The 22,965-nt window shown below is 41.1% G+C and overlaps 2 protein-coding genes across 5 annotated transcripts in view; one reads left to right on the plus strand and one right to left on the minus strand.

Moving 5' to 3' along the window:
* The window catches only part of CUTC (cutC copper transporter), a 33,112-nt gene extending 20,501 nt beyond the window's left edge, over positions 1-12,611 (minus strand). Inside the window, exons 1-3 of one of the 3 annotated variants that reach the window (XM_027528846.1) lie at positions 12,420-12,611; positions 8,650-8,721; positions 2,221-2,280 (exon numbers count right to left, since the gene is read on the minus strand). In XM_027528846.1, coding sequence (XP_027384647.1) covers positions 2,221-2,280; positions 8,650-8,721; positions 12,420-12,480 — 193 coding nt within the window. In that variant the 5' untranslated portion in view covers positions 12,481-12,611. The remainder of the gene's footprint in view (positions 1-2,220; positions 2,281-8,649; positions 8,722-12,419) is intronic. The other 2 variants (XM_027528848.1, XM_027528847.1) reach the window with 2 other exon arrangements.
* Positions 12,612-12,678: 67 nt separating this feature from the next.
* The window catches only part of LOC113884322 (cytochrome c oxidase assembly protein COX15 homolog), a 29,348-nt gene continuing 19,061 nt past the window's right edge, over positions 12,679-22,965 (plus strand). The window contains exons 1-5 of one of the 2 annotated variants that reach the window (XM_027528844.1): positions 12,679-12,872; positions 13,997-14,187; positions 16,607-16,729; positions 17,012-17,198; positions 22,226-22,393. In XM_027528844.1, the coding sequence (XP_027384645.1) occupies positions 12,783-12,872; positions 13,997-14,187; positions 16,607-16,729; positions 17,012-17,198; positions 22,226-22,393 (759 nt within the window). In that variant the 5' untranslated portion in view covers positions 12,679-12,782. The remainder of the gene's footprint in view (positions 12,873-13,996; positions 14,188-16,606; positions 16,730-17,011; positions 17,199-22,225; positions 22,394-22,965) is intronic. The other variant, XM_027528845.1, reaches the window with a different exon arrangement.

Raw genomic sequence — 22,965 nt, forward strand, 5'->3', positions numbered from 1 at the left:
AACTACACAAAGCCAGGGAAAGATCCACTGAAAAAAATCAGAAGCAATACTGCCTGTTGTTCATACCAGGCCAGGAATAATGCCTGCTCCCACCAGACAGACAGGAAAATTTCAAGATTCATGGAGCACTGGGTAGAGTGCAGAAAGGGTCTTGCTTCAGTAGTGGGGAATAATGAACTCTAGACTGACCACTGTTCCAGACCCACATAACAAATTTTAAAAACATTATCCAAAAGGAACAAACTGTTTCCAAGTAACCTAACTGCTCAAGAATATTCATAGGAATACAAAAATATCCAGTAGCCAACAAAGTAAAATTCATAATGTCTTACACACAATGAAAAATATCAGGTAGGAAAACAAGATGGATCATGAGGTAAGAAATCAATCAAACAAAACCAATCAAAACTGATACATGTGTTAGAATTAGTAGCCAAGGCATTAAAATAGCTATTGTAACCTTAGTCTATATTCTAGTACTCTTGCCTGGAAAATCCCATGGATGGAGGAGCCTGGTAGGCTGCAGTCCATGGGGTCGCTGCTGCTGCTGCTGCTAAGTCGCATCAGTCGTGTCCGACTCTGTGCGACCCCACAGATGGCAGCCCACCAGGCTCCGCCATCCCTGGGATTCTCCAGGCAAGAACACTGGAGTGGGTTGCCATTTCCTTCTCCAATGCATGAAAGTGAAAAGTGAAAGTGAAGTCACTCACTCGTGTCCGACTCTTCTCGACCCCATGGATTGTAGCCTACCAGGCTCCTCCATCCATGGAATTTTCCAGGCAAGAGTACTGGAGTGGGTTGCCATTGCCTTTTCCATGGGGTCGCTGAGTCGGACACAACTGAGCAACTTCACTTTCACTTTTCACTTTCATGCACTGGAGAAGGAAATGGCAACCCACTCCAGTGTTCTTGCCTGGAAAATCCCAGGAACGGTAGAGCCTGACAGGCTGCCATCTATGGGGTCGCACAGAGTCGGACACGACTGATGCGACTTAGCAGCAGCAGCAGCAGCAGCAGCAACCTTATTCTATATGTTCAAAAAAGTTTAAAAGGGACAAGAGATATAACAATAAATTCAAATATCTAGTGATAAGAACTATGATATGTGAGATGAAAAATATAGTAGCTAGGATTAACAGCAATTAAACACTGCAGAGAAAAGATTAGTACACTTGAAAACAAAGGAAGATTTATAGAAAATGAAACAAAAAAAAATTTTTTAAGGGTAGTTGTGGAACAACTTTAAGCAGCCTTATTTAAGTTAGTTGAAGTCTTTGAAGAAGGAAGTGGAGGACATTAAATGTTGAAAAATTTCCAAGTGTGATGAAAAGTATAAACGCACATGTTCAAGAAACATGAAGAAAACTACACTCAGGGACATCATAATCAAATGTTCAAAACCAAGAATAAAGGAAAAAAACCTTAAAAGCAATCAGAGAAAAGAGACAAATCACACAGAAAAGAACAACGGTTTGGATGACAGATTTCCTGTCAGAAACAATAGGCAAGAAGACAGCTGGAGAAGCATCTCTAAAGTCCTGAAAGAATAAAACTGTCAACCTAGAATTCTACACTCAGCAAAAATATCTTTCAAAAAATGGGGAAAGATGTTTTCAGATATACAAAAGCCGAAAGAATTCATTACTAGCACACTTATACTACAAAAAATGTTAAAAGAATTACTTCAGGCAGAAAGAAAAGGAAACCAGACGGAAATACCAGATCTATACAAAGGAAGAGCACCAGAAATGGTAACTACACATGACTAAATATGACTGTGTTATTTTTTTACTCTTTATAGTATAACTGACTCTTTAAACAAAAATAATAACAATGAAGTGTGGAGTTTTTAACTTATGCAAAAGCAAAATGACAACAGCACAACGAGCAGGAGGGGAGAAACGAAGACAAAAGCCAGGATGCCAAGGATGCCAGAATGGAAGAGGCAAGGAAACCAGGGTCCCTGACAGCCTGCAGGGTATATGAACCAATATTAATAGTAATTTAATCTCAACTTTTTGATACCTAAAGGGAAAAAAATATCTATTTGATCACATCTACAACTGACAGGTTTATCTGCAACTAGAAACATTTCTGATACAATATTCATGGCACAGTTAACATGTTAGTAACTTGAGTAAAAGATCCCAATAACAGATTATCAATTGTCTCTAGGCTCTGTGAACTCCTATGAGGAAATCCAAAAAAATGGATGCTTACCCATGCTGGGTGTGGTTCCTCCTTCCAACAAGCCAGAACATAACTCTATGCGACCAGCACCTGTAATAAAAAAGCACTGCTCAGCACAATAATTTTTTTTAATTAAAAAATTAAGAAAAAATGTGAAAAGCATTGCTCAAAAGTATTAAACAGAAACATTTTTTTCTAAATAGAGGAACAAAGAGTCTTAGAAAGTGAAAGAAATCAAATTATAGAACTAGACTAAAATTCTACTTTTAAACCCAACTATATTCTCCAACCCACATTATGTTACTGATAAAGTCAAATTTAACAGTTAATTCAAGTTAAGCTAGGTTTCCTAAAATTTTTTATTATAGGGTGGCCTCTCTATATATAAGAAAGTGACTTAGAATAAAGAAATTTCTGGACTGACTACAGTGGAATGCTAATTCATTGATTATAAAAAACAGTGATCTTTTCCAAGAGAGTCTTTATTATTCTAAGCTTTAAAAAAGCACGTTACTTTTAAAGTAGCTTAAGAAAATGCTGAAAGCCAAAGAACAATCAGACTACAGCATCACGTCAAAAGGTCTCAGAAGCCAGCTTGAAGAGGCTCCTACTGGCTAATAAGCATAATCACAAAGACATTTTGAGCATCAACAAGAAGAACAACTACACTGGATTCAAACACATCAAATATGCCTACATCTAGGCTCGTAAAGATAAAACAAGAATACACTGGAGAATAGAGAACACATAATCCCCAATATCAGTAAACAAGGAAAAAGCAGCAAGCACTTATCCTGCCTTTCTTATACAAACTGAACCTCAGTATAACAAAGCAGTTGGTGAGGGAAAGTTCTTTATAGAAGCATACTGCTAATAAATGAAAAATAAATGTTAGACATAACATAACACCATTTTACAAACCCTACTAAAATAAGCATTGCTAAAATTATTAGGTGAAAGCTGGTAGGAAAACCAGGTGGATCAGGCTGATAATATCTGAATCCACTGATCAACCTTAGTATCATAAAAACCGAAAAAACTAGGATGTTATATCCCAGGGAATATGCCATTATCTATTAAGTCTGTTACTTTTAGTCGCTACATTGTGTTCCACTCTTTTGAGACCCCATGGACTGTAGCTCTCCAGGCTTCTCTGTCCATGGAATTCTCCAGGCAACAATACTGGAGTGCGCTGCCACTTTGTTCTCCAAGGGATCTTCCTGATCCAGGGATTGAACCAGGGTCTTTTCCATTGGCAGGTGAGTTCTTTACCAATGAGTCAACAGAAAACCCCATCCATAAAGTAGTGTTATAAAAAACTCAAGTCTGAATCTAATTAAGCCTTTAGGTTAACTAAAATTTTACAGGAAATGCAGGGGTCAGAGGAATATAATAAATAACACTACATATACAGTCAGCAAAATGTAGAATATGGAATACTTTATAAGATGGGAAAAAAAAGATGAAAATCAGTTTAACAAACTGTAGAAAGAAGAGAAAGAATTAAAAAAAGAAAAAAGGGAAATAGATTGAAACAGACATAAAAAATGACGTTTCTATCTTGATTCCAAGAACTGTAAAATAAAACAAAACAAAACTGTGTGAGCCAGTTGGGGAAATCTGAAAACTAACTGGGTATTTTTGATGCTATTAAGAAATATTATTTTTAGAGATATGTTACTGATATTGTGGTTATTATTCTATTTTTTTTAAAGGCCTTTACCTTTTCAGTTCAGTTCAGTCAGTCAGTCGGGTCCAGCTCTTTGCAACCCCATGAACTATAGCACCCCAGCCCTCCTTGTCTATCACCAACTCCCAGAGTTTACTCAAACTCCTGTCCATCGAGTTGGTGATGCCATCTAACCATCTCATCCTCTGTTGTCCCCTTCTCCTCCCATCTTCAATCTTTCCCAGCATCAGGGTATTTTCCAGTGAGGCAGTTCTTCGCATGAGGTGGCCAAAGTACTGGAGTTTCAGCTTCAGCATCAGTCCTTCCAAAGAATATTCAAGACTGATTTCCTTTAGGATGGACTGGTTGGATCTCCTTGCAGTCCAAGGGACTCTCAAGAGTCTTCTCCAACACCACAGTTCAAAAGCATCAATTCTTCAGTGCTCAGCTTTCTTTATAGTCCAATTCTCACATCCATACATGACTACTGGAAAAATCATAGATATGACTAGACGGACCTTTGTTGGCAAAGTAATGCCTCTGCTTTTGAATAGGCTGGTCATAACTTTTCTTCCAAGGAACAAGCATCTTTTAATTTCATTGCTGCAGTCACCATCTGCAGTGATTCTGGAGCCCCCAAAAATAAACTCTCTCACTGTTTCCATTGCTTCTCCATCTATTTGCCCTGAAGTGATGGGACCAGATGCCATGATCTTAGTTTTCTGAACGTTGAGTTTTAAGCCAACTTTTTAAAACTCTCCTCCTTCACTTTCATCAAGAGGCTCTTTAGTTCTTTGCTTTCTGCCATAAGGGTGATGTCATCTGCATATCTGAGGTTATTGATATTTCTCCCAGCAATCCTGATTCCAGCTTGTGCTTCATCCAGCCCAGCATTTCTCATGATGTACTCTGCATGTAAGTTAAATTGCTTATTGTTAAATAAGCAATATACAGCCTTGATGTACTCCTTTCCTGATTTGCAACCAGTCTGTTCTTCCATGTCCAGTTCTAACTGTTGCTTCCTGACCTGGATACTGATTTCTCAGGAGGCAGGTCAGGTGGTCTGATATTCCCATCTCTTTCAGAATTTTCCACAGTTTGTTGTGATCCACACAGTCAAAGGCTTTGGCATAGTCAATAAAGCAGATGTTTTTCTGGAACTCTCTTGCTTTTTTGATGATCCAACAGATGTTGGCAATTTGATCTCTGGTTCCTCTGTCTTTTCTAAATACAGCTTGAACATCTGGAAGTTCATAGTTCACGTACTGTTGCAGCCTGGCTTGGAGAATTTTGAGCATCACTTTACTAGCATGTGAGATGAGTGCAATTGTGTGGTAGTTTGAGCATTCTTTGGCATTGCCTTTCTTTGGGATTGGAATGAAAACTGACCTTTTCCAGTCCTGTGGCCACTGCTGAGTTTTCCAAATTTGCTGGCATATTGAGTGCAGCACTTTCACAGCATCATCTTTTAGGATTTGAAATAGCTCAACTGGAATTCCATCACCTCCACTAGCTTTCTTCGTAGTGATGCTTCCTGAGGCCCACTTGACTTCGCACTCCAGAATGTCTGGCTCTAGGTGAGTGATCATACCATCGTCATTATCTGGGTCGTGAAGATCTTTCTTGTATAGCTCTTCTCTGTATTCTTGCCACCTCTTTTTAATATCTTCTGCTTCTGTTAGGTCCATACCATTTCTGTTCTTTATTGTGCCCATCTTTGCATGAAATGTTCCCTTGGTATCTCTAATTTTCTTGAAGAGATCGCTAGTCTTTCCTATTCTACTGTTTTCTTCTATTTCTTTGCATTGATCCCTGAGGAAGGCTTTCTTCTCTCTCCTTGCTGTTCTTTGGAACTCTGCATTCAAATGGGTGTATCTTTCCTTTTCTCCTTTGCCTTTCACTTCTCTTCTTTTCACAGCTATTTGTAAGGCCTCCTCAAATAATCATTTTGCCTTTTTGCATTTATCTTGGGGATGGTCTTGATCCCTGCCTCCTGTATAGTGTCACGAATCTCCATCCGTAGTTCTTCAGGCACTCTATCAGATCTAATCCCTTGAATCTATTTGTCACTTCCACTGTATAATTGTAAGGGTCATACCTGAATGGTCTAGTGGTTTCCCCTCCTTTCTTCATTTTACGTCTGAATTTGGCAATCAGGAGTTCGTGATCTGAGCCACAGTCAGGTCCCGGTCGTGTTTTTGCTGACTGTATGGAGCTTCTTCATCTTTGGCTGCAAAGAATATAATCAATCTGATTTCAGTATTGACCATCTGGTGATGTCCATGGGTAGAGTCTTCTCTTGTGTTGTTGGAAGAGGGTGTTTGCTATGACCAGTGCGTTCTCTTGGCAAAACTGTTATTAGCCTTTGCCCTGCTCAATCTGTACTCCAAGGCCAAATCTGCTTGTTATTCCAGGCGTTTCTTGACTTCCTACTCTTGCATTCCAGATCCCTATAATGAAAAGGACATTTTTCTGGGGTGTTAGTTCTAGAAGGTCTTGTAGGTCTTCATTGAACTGTTCAGCTTCATCTTCTTCAGCATTACTGGTTGGGACATAGACGTGGATTCCTGTGATACTAAATGGTTTGTCTTGGAAATGAACAGAGATAATTCTCTTGTTTTTGAGACTGCATCCAAGTACTCATTTCGGACTCTTAGGTTGACTATGATGGCTACTCCATTTCTTCTAAGAGATTCTTGTCCACAGTAGTAGGTATAATGGTTATCTGAGTTAAATTCACTCATTCCAGTCCATTTTAGTTTTCTCATTCCTAAAACGTCGATTTTCACTCTTTCCATCTCCTGTTTGACCACTTCCAATTGGCCTTGATTCATGGACCTAGCATTCTAGGTTCCTATGCAATATTGCTCTTTACAGCATCAGACTTTACTTCCATCACCAGTCACATCCACAACTGGGTGGTGGTGTTGCTTTGGCTACATCTCTTCATTCTTTCTGGAGTAATTTCCACGGATCTCCAGTATTATATTGGGCACCTACTGACCTGGGGAGTCCATCTTTCAGTGTCCTATCTTTTCGCCTCTTCATACTGTTCATGGGGTTCTCAAGACAAGAATACTGAAGTGGTTTGCCATTCCCTTCTTCAGTGGACCACGTTTTGTCAGAACTCTCCACTATGACCTGTCCTTCTTGGGTGGCCCTACATGGCATGGCTCATAGTTTCATTGAGTTAGACAAGGCTGTGGTCCATGTGATCAGATTGGTTAGTTTTCTGTGACTGTGGTTTTCAGGGATACTTTATCTTTTAGGGATACTGAAATGCTTGATTTTGAAATGACATAATGTCTGGGATTTGCTTCAAAATAATTTGAGGATGAGGTGAAGAAAGGTAGAAATATAGATCAGATGGTCTGGAGGCCAAAGGCTTACAAGCTTATTTTTGTTACAGCATACAAGTTTAAAAATTTTTATGTATTTAAGAAAAACACACATATCATATAGTTTGCCCATTTAAAGTGTATAATTCAACGGTTTTTATCATGCTCACAAAATTTGGCAACTATCACCACTATGCAATTTTAGAACATTTTCATCACACCCAAAAGAAACCTCACAGCCTTTAAGCAGTCATTTCCTCTTCTCCCCAGGGCTCCTCAATCCTTGGCAACCACAAATCTTTCAGTCTATAAAAAATTAGCCTATTCTGGACATTTCATATAAGTTGAATCATATAATATGTGGTATTTTTTCACTTTTTTCCATTTAGAATAGTGTTTCAAGATTTATCTGTGTTGCAGACTGACCAGTACTTCATTCTTTTTAATTGCCAAATTAAGAATGATTTTTACCCTTTCAAAGGATTATTTAAAAAAATGAATAAGTGGGAATTCTCTGGTGGTCCTTTGGTTAGGACTCCCACTCTTTTACTGCTGAGGGCACAGGTTCTGTCCCTTGAGAGGAAAACTAAGACTCTGTAAGCCCTGTAGCATGACCAAAAAAAAGTACATACGACAGAGACCAAATGTAGACAGCAAGGTTGAAATATATACTGTCTTGCTCTTTACGAAAAAGTCTACTCACCCCTGATACAACTGAAAGATTGGCCATGTACTGAAAATAATTAAAGCTGATGGGTACATGGTGATTCATTATAGTATTCTATTTTTGTATATATTTGAAATTTTCCATAATGAAGTCTAAAAATTTTTCTGATGCTGAAATGATGGGAATTTCTATGCTTCTTATTAAAGCAAGTTAGGGTGCCAAAGAAACCTTGAGATAAAATATATAGCATTCAAAAAAAAAAAAAAAAGAGATAATGATAAGTCTTGACAATGAAGAAAACATCAAATCTCTAAAATTAATGGCTTAGAAAAAATTATATCTTTGCTAGATTCAATTTTTTTAAAAAGTAGGTTCGTAATCACTATCATGGACACTTGAGTCAAAATGTAATCTACTGGGGAAATAAGACTAGAAGATGAGTAGGTTTTCTAGTTGGTTGGTTGTTTTCTTTAGAGATCACAAAGGTTCTCAAGTTCAGTTCACAGGATTCATTTTTAAACTCTTAGATCAGATCAGATCAGATCAGTCGCTCAGTCATGTCCGACTCTTTGCGACCCCATGAATCGCAGCACGCCAGGCCTCCCTGTCCATCACCAACTCCCGGAGTTCACTCAGACTCACGTCCATCCAGTCAGTGATGCCATCCAGCCATCTCACCCTCTGTCGTCCCCTTCTCCTCTTGCCCCCAATCCCTCCCAGCATCAGAGTCTTTTCCAAATTCTTAACGGGCTGCCAACTGCCATTCATTCCATAATTTCTCTTACCTCCTCTTTCTGCATTTACAGCTGATTCCACTGAATCAACACACACTTCCATGAGAAACCCATTTGCTGCTCCTAAAATACATGGAGAACGATGAAACTGCATGAGGGTACTTTCCATCCAGATGAAGCTAAACACAAATATTTTACATTTAACAGGTAACTAGGTAAGTACACTAGGGTCCATGCATGCAATGAAATATATCAATGCCTGCAGAATCCATTTAAACTTCTTTATAAGGTATATATGCTTAAGAGCAGGGATATTAACATATTTGTTAATATGTAATTCTAGACCAGTTACTTAGCCTAAGTTTTCCCCAAAACTGAGTTTTTTTTGTTGAAAGTTGCTCAGTCATGTCCGACTCTTTGTGGCCCCATGGACTATACAGTCCATGGAATTCTCCAGGCCAGAATACTGGAGTGGGTAGCCTTTCCCTTCTTCAGGGGATCTTCTCAACCCAGGGATTGAACCCAGGTCTCCTGCATTGCAGGCAGATTCTTTACCAGCTGAGCCACAAGGGAAGCCCAAGAATACCAGAGTGGGTAGCCTATACCTTCTCCAGTGGATCTTCCTTACCCAAGAATCGAACCAGGGTCTCCTGCCTTCCAGGCAGATTCTTTACCAACTGAACTAACAGGGAAGCCCCAGAGTAGGTTTTAATACTTACATCAGAGTAAAGAGGATGAGATAATTCATGTAAAGTGAATAGTACCTACTAATTGTACAGGAAGTATTATTAGTTGTCATTAATTAACTATACGTTATTTCCTCTACATGTCTCCAGTTCTCCCTGATCCCCATTCCTGCTCCTAATTATCTCTTCAATCCACAGTGCTTCCAGCTCTATCTCTGAACACTAAAATCTTCCAAGGTTCAAGTCATATCACATTTCCATGATACTTCTCTCTCCCCAGGTAGAAAACTGTGTCTCCCTTTTTTGAACTCAGATCTCTTTATAATCCAAATGTTCCTCTTTAAAAGATTGTTTTCTCTTATTATTATTTATGTAGATAGGTGCCTGATCATTCTTACTTGAACTAAAGTTCCTAAGTAAGGTCTTTATGAGAGAAATCTTTATTACTCACAGAAAGCACACTGTCTAGTGTGCTTATAGTACATAGCTCATAGTACAGAATAGACACACAAAGATTTACTAAAGGCTGAATGATTACATGGATGTGAGAGTTGGACCATAAAGAAAGCTAAGTGCCAAAAATTGATGCTTTTGAACTGTGGTGTTGGAGAAGACTCTTGAGAGTCCCTTGGACTGCAAGGAGATCCAACCAGTCAATCCTAAAGGAAAGCAGTACTGAATATTCATTGGAAGGACTGATGCTGAAGCTGAAGCTCCAATACTTTGGCCACCTGATGCAAAGAACTGACTCATTTGAAAAGACCCTGATGGTGAAAGATTGAAGGCAGGAGAAGGGGACGACAGAGGATGAGATGGTTGGATGGCATCATTGACTCGATGGACATGAGTTTGAGCAAGCTCCGGAAGTTGGTGCTGGACAGGGAAGCCTAGAGTGCTGTAGTCCATGTGGTTGCAAAGAGTTGGACACAACTGAGCCAGTGAACTGAACTGAATGATTATAAATTCATAAACATTCATGTATTTACACTAAAGAGTGTGATGAAAACAGTTTTGAATTTTTTCTGTAAGCACATACTTTTCTTAAAAAAATTAAAAATAATGAATGCATACTTCATGCAATAATATCTAGAGGAATGTTCAGCATATGCTGGTAATTATTACTTCTAAGTGGTAGTATTTAAAATTACTTTTACTTTCTTTTTACTGTACTGCTTGGTTTTTTTTTTCTACCTAATGCTGCTTTTATAGTTTTTTAAAATCAACTTTCAATTTGAAAAACAAAAATCTATCATTCGCTAAAATCAAACTGCAAATGCCTCATTTATTTAAGAGACTATCAGCCTCAAACTCTGAAAGGGCCAAGTGACACTCTAGGCTCTTAGCCAACAGCACTGCATTAATTCCATGGGTTTCCTGACAGTTCATCCACATCAGCTATTAGATCAATCTAACTGAACAGTGCTGTAGGGGTACCATTTCCCTCACACAAGACAAGATCTTGGCAGGAATTCCCCAGCAGTCCAGTAATTAAGGGGCTTCCCAGGAGGCTCAGTGGTACAGAATTCGCCTGCCAATGCAGAAGATGTGGGTTCAATCCCCAGGTAGGGAAGATCCCCTGCAATAGGAAATGGCAACCCACACCAGTATTCTTGCCAGGAAATCCCATGGACAGAGGAGCCTGGTGGGCCACAGCCCATGGAGTCGAAAGGGTCAGACACCATTGAGCAACTGAGCATGTACCAGTGGTTGAGACTCTGGTGCTTTCAATGCCAGGGCCTCAAGTTGGATCCCTGGTTAGGAGACTAAAATCCCATAAGCTGCAGGCTGTGGCCAAAAAAAAGGAAAAAAAAAAGATCTTGGCCAGAAGAGAGTAAGGATGCACATAAAAGGCTATGACGAAAAGAGTAAGGCAGTTGTCCTAAAATAAGAAGTTATTTGAAGGGATCAGAGATTTGTTTGGAGCAGCAGTTCTCAGTGTAGCTGTCCAGTTAAGTCTGGACTAAGGGCCTCTAAGACACTTTCAGAGTCTGTACAGTGAAATTTATTTTCGTAACAATACCAAGATTTTAGTTGCCTTTTTCACTCTCATTCTTTCACAGGCAGAGTGGAGTTTTCGAGAGGCTACCTGTCATACTGAATGCAAAAGCACTCCAATCGTAATGAGAATTCCATTACGCCAGACATTAGAGATCTGCAAAAATATAAAACATTTGGTCCTATTCTATTTTTTGTTTGCTTAGGAAAATAGTGATTTTTTTTTTTCCCCATAAAAAGTGTCAACATGTAATGGGCTTCTGTTTGTGAAAGAAAGTCGCTCAGTCGTTATCGGACTCTTTGAGACCCCCATGGACTTATCCAGGCCAGAATACCGGAGTGGGTAGCCGTTCCCTTCGCCAGGGGATCTTCCCAACCCAGGTATCGAACCCAGGCTTCTCGCATTGCAGGCGGATTCTTTACTTGATGAGCTACAAGGGAAGCCCTTTCTTTTTAAAAGTCCTGTTTTAATTTCTAACATGTCCAATATCAATAAATTTAACCTATAAAAAGTCTTTGAGGTTCTCAATAATTTTAGGAGGGTCAAGGCGTCCTGCGATCCAAGTTTCAGAACCGCTAGTTTGGAGGAACCAAGTTTCCGGAGGAAGGACCTGGCAAAAATTCCCTAGCACCTGCCATGCCAGCCGATCCGGTTGCAGCAGGAAGAACTCTTGACTTGGGGCAGCCAAGCTTTACCACTTCGGAGCGGTGTGGCTTTTAGGGACAACCCCTATCCCCGCCGCAGGAGGTTATTAAGCGGTCCCTCCAGGTCAGACACTGATCCAGCGCTGCCGTAAGCGGGTACCAGTATCCTCGTGTGGCTATGGGAAACGCGAGGCTGAGAGAAGTTAGCCAAACTTGAACACGGTCGCACGACGAGACGGGGGGGGCGCCGGGATTCGAACCTACACACATATCTGGCTCCAGAGCAGGGCCACTTTCGCCATCAGCCCCTCAGATTCCACACGTTTAAAGCCGAATAACAGATTACGCCTCACAGTGGGGTGTTTGTGAGGAGCAGGAGAAAGTACTTTCAGGGAAATAGCGATTAATCCATTGGCCAGAACCCCCGCCCGACCCGGCCCGGCCCGCACCCCGCAGCAAAGTCGGCCACCGCCCCCATCCCGCCACCTTCCGCACCCGCCTTCCCGGATGGTATCCGCGCCCGCTTCCGCTCGGAGGAGGCCCCCTGCCTCTTCATGCTCCACGCGTTCGTCCCTCGTGCTTCTTCGGTTTCCACTCAAAGAGTCCGGATTCCAACGCGCGCAACCAGACAGGCGCGTCCTCCCAGATGCGCGCATCCCTGCGCGTCCCCGACGTCCACGCCCCAGCAGCCCCCGCGAAAGCCCATAAACTGGCGCAGGCGCAGTCACTGCTCGCTCCGGCCTTCCCAAAAGGAGGAGCTAGTTTGTGTGACCCGGAGGTGCTTCTTCCGCTGGTGGCGGAGAAAGGAGACCAGAGAGCACAGGAGGTTGAAGGTGGCGGTTGGGCACTGTTTATAGTATGCAGCGATTACTCTTTACGCCCTTGACGGCCTTTCTGGGGAGCCCGTGTCTCCGGCTCCTGGTTCCTAGGGTGGCGCCTAGAACACAGGTACTGCACTGCAGATCACTGAGTCGCGGAAGCGGGCATGGGGTGAAAGGGCCAAGAGATATCCTCACACATCGCTCCTTGAAGTTGACAAGGCATTTCATTGTGTCTAGGGCTCCTGAGTCCGGATCCGGACCTACCACTTACTAGCTGTGTGCTGTTAGCCAAGTTGGGTAACCTTTTTGTGCCTCAATTTACTTTTTTGCAAAATGGGGATAATAGCACTTCATAAGTGTTGTGTTAATATACTCAGAGGTTTAGCACATAGTAAAAGCTCAGTGATTTTTACCCATATGTTTGATTTCTGCTCAAAGCTACTGGGTAGTCAGGTTAGGGACTGTAACTCCATTCTACAGAGAAGTAAATTGAGGCTGAATTTGTCTAAAGTTACTTAGTTAACTGGGCTTCGCAGGTGGCTCAGTGGTAAAGAATACACCTGCCAATGCAGAAGACTCAGGAGACTCGGGTTTGATCCCTGGGTCATGGAAGCAAGATAAAATATCAAGTCTCCTGCCCTAGAGAAAGTCACAGTTCATTTGTTTGTAACTCATTGGTCAAATCTTAAGGTCTTGTTATGTAAAGGAACTGTGTATGAAACGAAGTTTGTAGAAGCCAGACTGACCAGACACTGCTGTCCTCTAGCTTAGTGGGAGATAGAGACAACCTCTGTGTGCTAAATGATACATTGCTGTTAGATGGAGAGGTATAGTGTGCTGGGAGAGTGACCCAGCACATGTGTAGGGGGGTCTGGGAATACTTCCTAGAGGAGGTGATATCCAAGCTGAGATCTGTGATAGGTCAGTCAGGGGACAAGTAGAACCCCAGTTAGAGAAAAATCATACAAAAGAAAGAAAATAATCCTTATTTAATCCATATTTAGGTGTAGAGTCAAGTCTGGGAGAAATATGAGAGACAGAAGGTTCATGTAGTGTGGGGATGGATTGGAGGCAGGCAAACCAGTTTGGGGGTAGATGCAGCCCAGATAAGAGATGATGTTTTACCTGGACAGTAGCAGTGGAAATATGACCAGGGTACTTTATACCAGACACAATGAGACTGTGTGAGTAGCAGTGGAGTGAAGCCTTTTCCTCTTTCTCCAGTTGTAATTTGTCTGTCTTGATCCTTAGTGTGGTTGCAGTTGTGGGATCAGGCGCCCCTTGAGGCCAGGGCAATACAGCACTATCTCCGATGTAGCTTTGCAACCTGGAAGGAGTACAGTGTCCCTCCCTTCAAAGGCTGCTGAGCGGGTGGTGGGCCGATGGCTCCTGGTCTGCAGCGGGACAGTGGCTGGAGCAGTTATTCTTGGTGGAGTAACAAGGTGAGTAATTTGTTCGTAGTCAGCTGTTTGGATCATCAGTAGACATGCAGGATGACGGAGGGGGAAGGGATCTTAGAAATCATCTAATCTAGCTCCCACATTTTAGCATACAGAAATTGAGGCCTATAGAAGGAACATGTCTGATGGCTTGCCCCACCATAGAACAGTTTAGAATTTTATTAATGCATGCATGCTGTAGAAGCCCTTCATAAAGACTGGTTCAGGTCTTAACTGTTAGCTGTGCATTGTTTGTGTATATTTCCCCCTACAATCAGAGTTCAGATTTGTCACAAAAATTTGTGTACAGTTTGTTTGGATTACATGCAAATAAGTTCCACATCTCACTGTTGGTTCCTGTGCATACTTCATGCTTGGTTGCTTCAGTCATGTCCAATGCTTCGCCACCCTTGGACTGTAGCCTACGAGGCTCCTCTGTCTATGGGATTCTCCAGGCAAGAATATTGCAGTGGGTTGCTATGCCCTCCTCCAGGGGATCTTCCCGACCCAGGGATCGAACCTGTGTCTCTTACATCTCCTCTATTGGCAGGCGGGTTCTTTATCACTAGCGCCATCTGGGAAGCCCATGCATGTTTCTTAGGTCTCTTTAAATCTATAGAGAGATGTTATAGATTTGGATTCTACTCCCTTCACCTCCCCTACACCCTTTGCAGTTTTTTGCTATTGTTGAAGAAACCTAGGTCATTTGTACTTTGTAGTTTCTCACGGTCTGGATTTTGCTAATAGCATTTATGATATTTAACATGTTCCAAAAGCTATGACAAACCTAGACAGCATATTAAAAAGCAGAGACATCACTTTGCCGACAAAGTCCCATATACACAAAGCTATGGTTTTTCCAGTAGTCATATATGGATATGAGAGTGGGGCCATAATGAAGGCTGAGCACCGAAGCATCGATGCTTTCAAACTGTGGTGCTGAAGAAGACTCTTGAGAGTCCCTTGGACAACAAGGAAATCAAACCAGTCAAACCTAAAGGAAATCAGCCCTGAATATTCATTGGAAGGACTGATGCTAAAGCTGAAACTCTAATATTCTGGCCACCTGATGCAAAGAGCTGACTCACTGGAAAAGACCCTGATGCTGGGAAAGATTGAAGGCAGGAGGAGAAGGGGACGACAGAGGATGAGATGGTTGGATGGATCATCGACTGAATGGACATGAGTTTGAGCAAACTCTGGGAGGTAGTGAAGGACAGGGAAGCCTGGCGTGCTGCAGTCCGTGGGGTCGCAAAGAGTAGACATGACTGAGCACCTGAACAACAACAGCATTGTCCCCCGTATTTCCTGTAGACACACTTGTTGCTTGGTTGGGTTCAGGTTGGGGACAGGGAGCAAAATACTTCATAGGTGACTGGATCATTCATAAATATCTGGTGTCTGTTAAAGATGTCAACAGCCCTTGATGATCATTGCCTAAATCTATTACTTCATTAGAGTTGCAAAATTGTAATAGGTATTTTATTAGCTCAACTATAAAGAAAAACTTTCTCTCATCAGTGATTTGGTTATGCTGAGGTACAACATGTTAGGAAAGGCAGGATAAACACTTAATTCCTTTCCCTTTATTTATCAATCTTCAAAGTAATAAGTTGGTTCCAAGCATTTTCCAAAAGTGACCAATAAAGTGAGTTTTTAAGTATTAATGAGCTCATAGGTTTAAATATATTAGATTTGTTTCAGTCCATTGCAGTGGTGATGATTTGCTCCAGTTGTCCTATCTTTAGTCAGTGGGAACCTCTTCAGATTGACTCCAGTCTTTCTGACAGGAACCTGGTAAACTCTGACCCCTTGCTTTCTGGGTAAGATGTCCCAGGCGTGTCTTGTACACATCCTGCCTCAAGCCTGAAGTTGGCTTTTTTACTTTTGGAACCCTGACCCCTTTTGGTGAAAATACTTCCTAGTGTTATTAAAGTATGTCTTCCTCAAATTCTCTCTGCATTCCCTGTGCCCTTACCTTATGTGTTATGTAGGCTGTAATCAATAAGTTTTTTTTTTGTCTTTAAATGCACTCAGTAACCTCAACTGATTTATTTCTGTATTAATCTCTTCCCCTTGTGTAAATAATATTGGCTATGCACTTCGGGCACATTTCTTTGGTCTAAGGGTTGATTTTATCTGTCAGGGAATGCTAGTGAAAGAAGTAAGGAGAGTTTAATGACATAAAACAAGGAGTAAAGAAATTTGTACCTGATAGCAGCTCTTTCTGACAAAATTCTAAGCAGTAAGAAGAGAGCAAGTTGTCAAAAGAGGAAACAATGAAATGATACGTTTACTTTTATAGGGGTCAAGTTCAGATCTGCTTGCTACTGTAAACCATTTATGAGTAATTGAGTGTGGTGCACACACATATACACACTGAAATTTAACACATACACTCAAATTTCTTCCCTATCTTAAGGTTGACAGAGTCTGGCCTCTCAATGGTAGATTGGCATTTAATAAAGGAGATGAAGCCACCCACAAGCAAAGAGGAATGGGAAGCAGAATTCCAAAAATATCAGCAATTTCCAGAATTTAAAATGTAAGTATTATAGAAAATTGGGTAAACATCCCAATAGATCCACTCAATCTTTTTCTTATTTAAAACATTTCAGAACAGTAGGTTCTATTCTTCTTTGATATTTGATTTAGGTATGTTTAGCAAGCTTCCTACTCTAAACCTCCATTTCCAAAGTGATTCTGAGGTGGCTGATGAGGAAGATGTCAGACTGGTCAAGTTTCAAAATCAAGAATGTTCCTGCATTCTATCAGAAAATAAAAATCAGATGGATCTTTCTTATTTTTGACTTCCCTTTTCACCCAGCTTGAATCACGATATGACGCTGGCGGAATTCAAGTTCATCTGGTACATGGAGTACTCACACCGAATGTGGGGTCGCCTTGTAGGCCTCGCATACATCCTGCCTGCTGCCTACTTTTGGAAAAAGGGCTGGCTCACCCGTGGCCTGAAAGGACGTGTTCTTGCCCTCTGTGGTTTAGTTTGCTTCCAGGTGAGATTTACGCGAGTTTGGGAAAGCAGAAATGTTCTCAGGAGCTTCCTAGTGGGCATAGTTTTTAGTAAAGTAATCTTTGAAACAGTATAACAAAGGAGGTAAGAACGTGGATTTTGGTGTCATAGGCCTGGCTTCAAGGCCCAGCTCTGTCACCTAATAGGGCATGTTGTCTAACCTCTGTAGGCTGTGCTTTCCTTACCTGTAAATGGGGAAAATAATAGACCCTAACGCTTAGGTTTTATGAAAATGAAAAAAGATCGTGATGTAAAGTACTTAGTGTCTGGAATCAGTAAGCGCTCAGTAAATATGTTTTTGTGTCACAAACTCAAAAACAGGGAATTACAGTTTCTTTCCCATCATGGCGTGCTTTCTGCGTCCTTGGTCTCCTCCCTTTTTCTAACTTGCCTGCTCTATGGGGAAGTGAGATGCCTATGCTAGAACGGCTGTAGAAACAAATAGGGAAATTTCAAGAGAGAAACATTTTGTGGGATGAAGGATCTTTGAATACAGAGGTAACTGAGAGATGTTCAAGTATAAAGGGTGATTAAAGTTATGTAAGTTGAACTTCTCTTAAAGAGAAGAATGATTTCTGCAGTTCTGGGGTTAGGGAAGCCTGAGAGCCAAGTAAAGGAATGTTAGAGAGGACACACGGGAGTATGTGTGTCAAGATACACAGGCTCTAAAGGAGAGTCTCAGAGCATCGAAGAAATATCAAAATTTGGTCAGCAGGAAGCTAATTGGTTGATTTAAATCAAAGTGGTAAGAAAAACAACTCACGATTAGAAATGAGGGAGATGGAAGAGACAAAATAGAAGGGATAGAAACAGATAATAGAGTTAGACATTAATAAAAATCTAATACAAACTAGGGATAGTTGGTGAAACAAAGTTTGTTTTAAAATTAAAAAAAAAAAACACTTAAGTCAGACTTTCAGGGAGGCAAACATTTGAAGATGGCAGATAGGATTTTAGGAGGAAGAAAGTGGGGGCTGGCAGATCACACTGTGAACGCCCTCATCTTCCAGCATGCTCGGCAGGTGAAATCAAAGTAATTAGAACATCCAGGGTAATAGTGAAGGGGGAAAGAAATAGCCAAAAAGACCTTGAGGAGCATATGTTTATGTTGACATGATTCTGTTAGCTGGGGAGGGTTGGCGTGAAAGGGCTGTACCTTATCTGATATGACTAGAACTGACAGTTTGGTTAAATGAAGAGTCAGTTAAACAGGGAATCGTAGAATAATAATACATACCTTAAACTTTTGCACTTAAGCATGTACTTTCATTATAATTTTTTTAAAAAAAGAGTAGAAATTTAGACACTGGCAAACCAATTTGCCTGAAAAACTTTACAGATTTTTATGACTTGCCCTCCCACAAACTTAATAATTGTCTGTTCCCACCTAACATGAGAATAATTGTTTTTAAGCAGTTATCTTTGTCAAGCTTCTCCAAAGCTTTCACAGTCTAGTTTAAGTTTTTATCAAATCACCTGTCTTTTTACTTTCATATTTCACTATTTACATAATGTTAAATTATGTCAAGAATTTGTCCAAAAGGTTTTGTCCAAAATACACGTTTGTGTCCTTTTCTATATTTGGCTCTTCAGGTCAGTTCAATTACTCAGTCGTGTCCGACTCCTTGCGACCCCATGGACTGCATGCAGCACGTCAGGCCTCCCTGTCCATCACCAACTCCCGGAGTTCACTCAAACTCATGTCCATCGAGTCCGTGATGCCATGCAACCATCTCATCTTCTGTCGTCCCCTTCTCCTCCTGCCTTCAATCTTTCCCAGCATCAGGGTCTTTTCAGATGAGTTAGTTCTTCCCATCAGGTGGCCAAAGTACTGGAGTTTCAGCTTCAACATCAGTCCTTCCAATGAATATTCAGGACTGATTTCCTTTAGGATGGACCAGTTGGATCTCCTTGCAGTCCACAGGACTCTCAAGAGTCTACTCCAGCACCACAGTTCAAAGCATCAATTCTTCATCACTCAGCTTTCTTTATAGTCCAACTCTCACATCCATATATGACTACTGGAAAAATCATAGCTTTGACTAGACAGATCTTTGTTGACAAAGTAATGTCTCTGCTTTTTAATATGCTGTCTACATTGGTCATAACTTCTCTTCCAAAGAGCAAGCGTTTTTTAATTTCATGGCTGTAGTCACCATCTGCAGTGATTTTGGAGCCCAAAAAGTAAAGTCTGTCACTATTTCCACTGTTTCCCCATCTATTTGCCATGAAGTGATGGGACTGGATGCCATGATCTTAGTTTTCTGGATTTTCTGTTTTAAGCCAACTTTTTCACTCTCCTCTTTCACTTGCACGAAGAGGCTCTTTAGTTCTTTTTCACTTTCTGCCATAAGGGTGGTGTCATCTTCATATCTGAGGTTATTGATATTTCTCCCAGCAATCTTGATTCCAGCTTGTGCTTCATCCAGCCCAGCATTTCTTATGATGTACTCTGCATATAAGTTAAATAAGCAGGGTGACAGTATATAGCCTTGATTTGGAACCAGTCTGTTGTTCCATGTCCAGTTCTAACTGATGCTTGCTGACCAACATACAGATTTCTCAAGAGGCAGGTCAGGTGGTCTGGTATTCCCATTTCTTTCAGAATTTTCCACAGTTTGTTGTGATCCACACAGTCAAAGGCTTTGGCATAGTCAATAAAGCAGAAGTAGATGTTTTTCTGGAGCTCTCTTGCTCTTTCAGTGATCCAGCGGATTTTGGCAATTTGATCTCTGGTTCCTCTGCCTTTTCTAAATCCAGCTTAAACATCTGGAAGTTCATGGTTCATGTACTGTTGCAGCCAGGCTTGGAGAATTTTGAGCATTACTTTACTAGCATGTGAGATGAGTGCAATTGTGTGGTAGTTTGAGCATTCTTTGGCATTGCCTTTCTTTGGGATTGGAATGAAAACTGACCTTTTCCAGTCCTGTGGCCACTGCTGAGTTTTCCAAATTTGCTGGCATATTGAGTGCAGCACTTTCACAGCATCATCTTTTAGGATTTGAAATAGCTCAACTGGAATTCCATCACCTCCACTAGCTTTGTTCATAGTGATGCTTCCTGAGGCCCACTTGATTTCGCACTCCAGAATGTCTGGCTCTAGGTGAGTGATCATACCATCGTCATTATCTGGGTCGTGAAGATCTTTCTTGTATAGCTCTTCTGTGTATTCTTGCACCTCATCTTAATATCTTCTGTCTCTGTTAGGTCCATACCATTTCTGTCCTTTATTGTGCCCATCTTTGCATGAAATGTTCCCTTGCTATCTCTGATTTTCTTGAAGAGATCTCTAGTCTTTCCTATTCTATTGTTTTTCTCTATTTCTTTGCATTGATCCCTGAGGAAGGCTTTCTTATCTCTCCTTGCTGTTCTTTGGAACTTTGCATTCAGATGCTTATATCTTTCCTTTTCTCCTTTGCCTTTCATTTGTCTTCTTTTCACAGCTATTTGTAAGGCCTCCTCAGACAGCCATTTTGCCTTTTTGCATTTCTTTTTTTTGGGGATGGTCTTGAGCCCTGCCTCCTGTACAGTGTCACGAACTTCTGTCCATAGTTCTTCAGACATTCTATCAGATGTAATCCCTTGAATCTATTTGTCACTTCCACTGTATAATCGTAAGGGATTTAATTTAGGTCATACCTGAATGGTCTAGTGGTTTTCCCTCCTTTCTTCATTTTCAGTCTGAATTTGGTAGTAAGGAGTTTGTGAACTGAGCCACAGTCAGGTTCCGGTCTTGTTTTTGCTGACTGTATAGAGCTTCTCCATCTTTGGCTGCAAAGAATATAATCAGTCTGATTCGGTATTGACCATCTGGTAATGTCCATGTGTAGCGTCTTCTTTTGTGTTGTTGGACGAGGGTGTTTGCTATGACCAGTGCTGTCTCTTGGCAAAACTCTATTAGCCTTTGCCCGGCTTCATTCTGTTCTCCAAGGCCAAATTTGCCTGTCATTCCAGGTGTTTCTTGACTTCCTACTTTTGCATTGCAGTCCCCTATAATGAAAAGGACATCTTTTTGGGGTGTTAGTTCTAGAAGGTCTTGTAGGTCTTCATAGAACCCTTCAGCTTCAGCTTCTTCAACATTACTGGTGGGAACATAGACTTGGATTACTGTGATATTGAATGGTTTGCCTTGGAAATGAACAGATCATTCTGTTGTTTTTGAGATTGCATCCAAGTACTGCATTTCAGACTCTTGTTGACTATGATGGCAAGAGTGAATGTCAACTTTTTAGGCATCAATGAACCAAAATGGACTGGAATAGGTGAATTTAACTCAGATGACCATTGTATCTACTACTGTGGGCAACAATTCCTTAGAAGAAATGGAGTAGCCATCATATTTGGCTGTACTTCAGTTCAGTTAAATTCACTCAGTTGTATCTGACTCTTTGTGACCCCATGGACTACAGCACGCCAAGCTTTCCTGTCCATCACCAACTCCCAGAACTTGATCTAACTCGTGTCCACTGAGTTGGTGATGCCATCCAACCATCTCATCTTCTGTCGTCCCTTCTCCTCCTGCCTTCAGTCTTTCCCAGCATCAGGATCTTTACCAGTGAATTCTTCATGTCAGGTGTCCAAAGTATTGGAGGTTCAGCTTCAGCATCAGTCCTTCCAATGAATATTCAGGACTGATTTCATTTAGGATTGACTGGTTTGGTCTTCTTGAGTCCAAGGGACTCTCTAGAGTCTTCTCCAACACCACAGTTCAAAAGCATCAATTCTTCAGCTGTCAGCTTCTTTATGGTCCAACTCTCACATCCATACCTGACTACTGGAAAAACCACAGCTTTGACTACAGGCTTCTATTCCAATAAAATGTTAATCTAAACAGTGGTTAAGTATTTATGGTGCTGTATGTGGAAATTGGGTAGGTCTCAATTCCTGGGTTCCTAGGGATGTGGGAGCATATGGAAAGGAGGGGTCAGAGGATACTCATTTTCTCAGGGAGTCAAGTTGTATAGACAGCTTCAATCTTGTTTTGTTTACCCTTTTTCTTTGTGATTGTAGGGCCTATTGGGATGGTATATGGTAAAAAGTGGATTAGAAGAAAAACCAGATTCCCATGACATCCCTCGAGTCAGTCAGTACCGCCTTGCTGCCCATCTGGGATCAGCCCTTGTGCTCTACTGTGCCAGCTTATGGACCTCGCTCTCCTTGCTGCTTCCTCAGCACAAGGTAAAGTCAGTCTGTATTGTTTACCACACATGTGGACAGGGTCAGAGATGGAAATTCTGGTCCTACATGGAAGTTCCATGTCAAAACGCATACATTCCCTTAGCAACATCAATCAGTTTACTAGAAGCTGGATATAACCAAAGTTTAGAGAAACAATGAACTCTGAGATCTGAGACTCTGGATAGCTTCAGGATGGCAAAGTAAAACCTGCACTTATGCTTTGGGGCAGGAGTGGCTTATTCAAAGGATAATTAGTATAGGAGCCAAATATTTTGTCAGCATTGCCAATCAAGAAAAAGATGAAAACATGAGTTTTAGTAAAAGAAGGAATGAATACCAGCAATAAGAAGGAATGAATACCAGCAATGACAGAATGATCTCTGTGCATTTCCAAGGCAAACCATTCACTATCACAGTAATCCAAGTCTGTGTCCCCACCAGTCATGTTGAAGAAGCTGAAGTTGAACAGTTCTGTGAAGGCCTATAAGACCTTCTAGAACTAACATCCAAAAAAGATGTCCTTTTCATTATAGGGGACTGGAAGTTGACCACTTGACTGTGATTCCCAGTGG

Source organism: Bos indicus x Bos taurus, chromosome 26, assembly GCF_003369695.1.
Source record: "Bos indicus x Bos taurus breed Angus x Brahman F1 hybrid chromosome 26, Bos_hybrid_MaternalHap_v2.0, whole genome shotgun sequence".
NCBI lineage: Eukaryota > Metazoa > Chordata > Mammalia > Artiodactyla > Bovidae > Bos > Bos indicus x Bos taurus.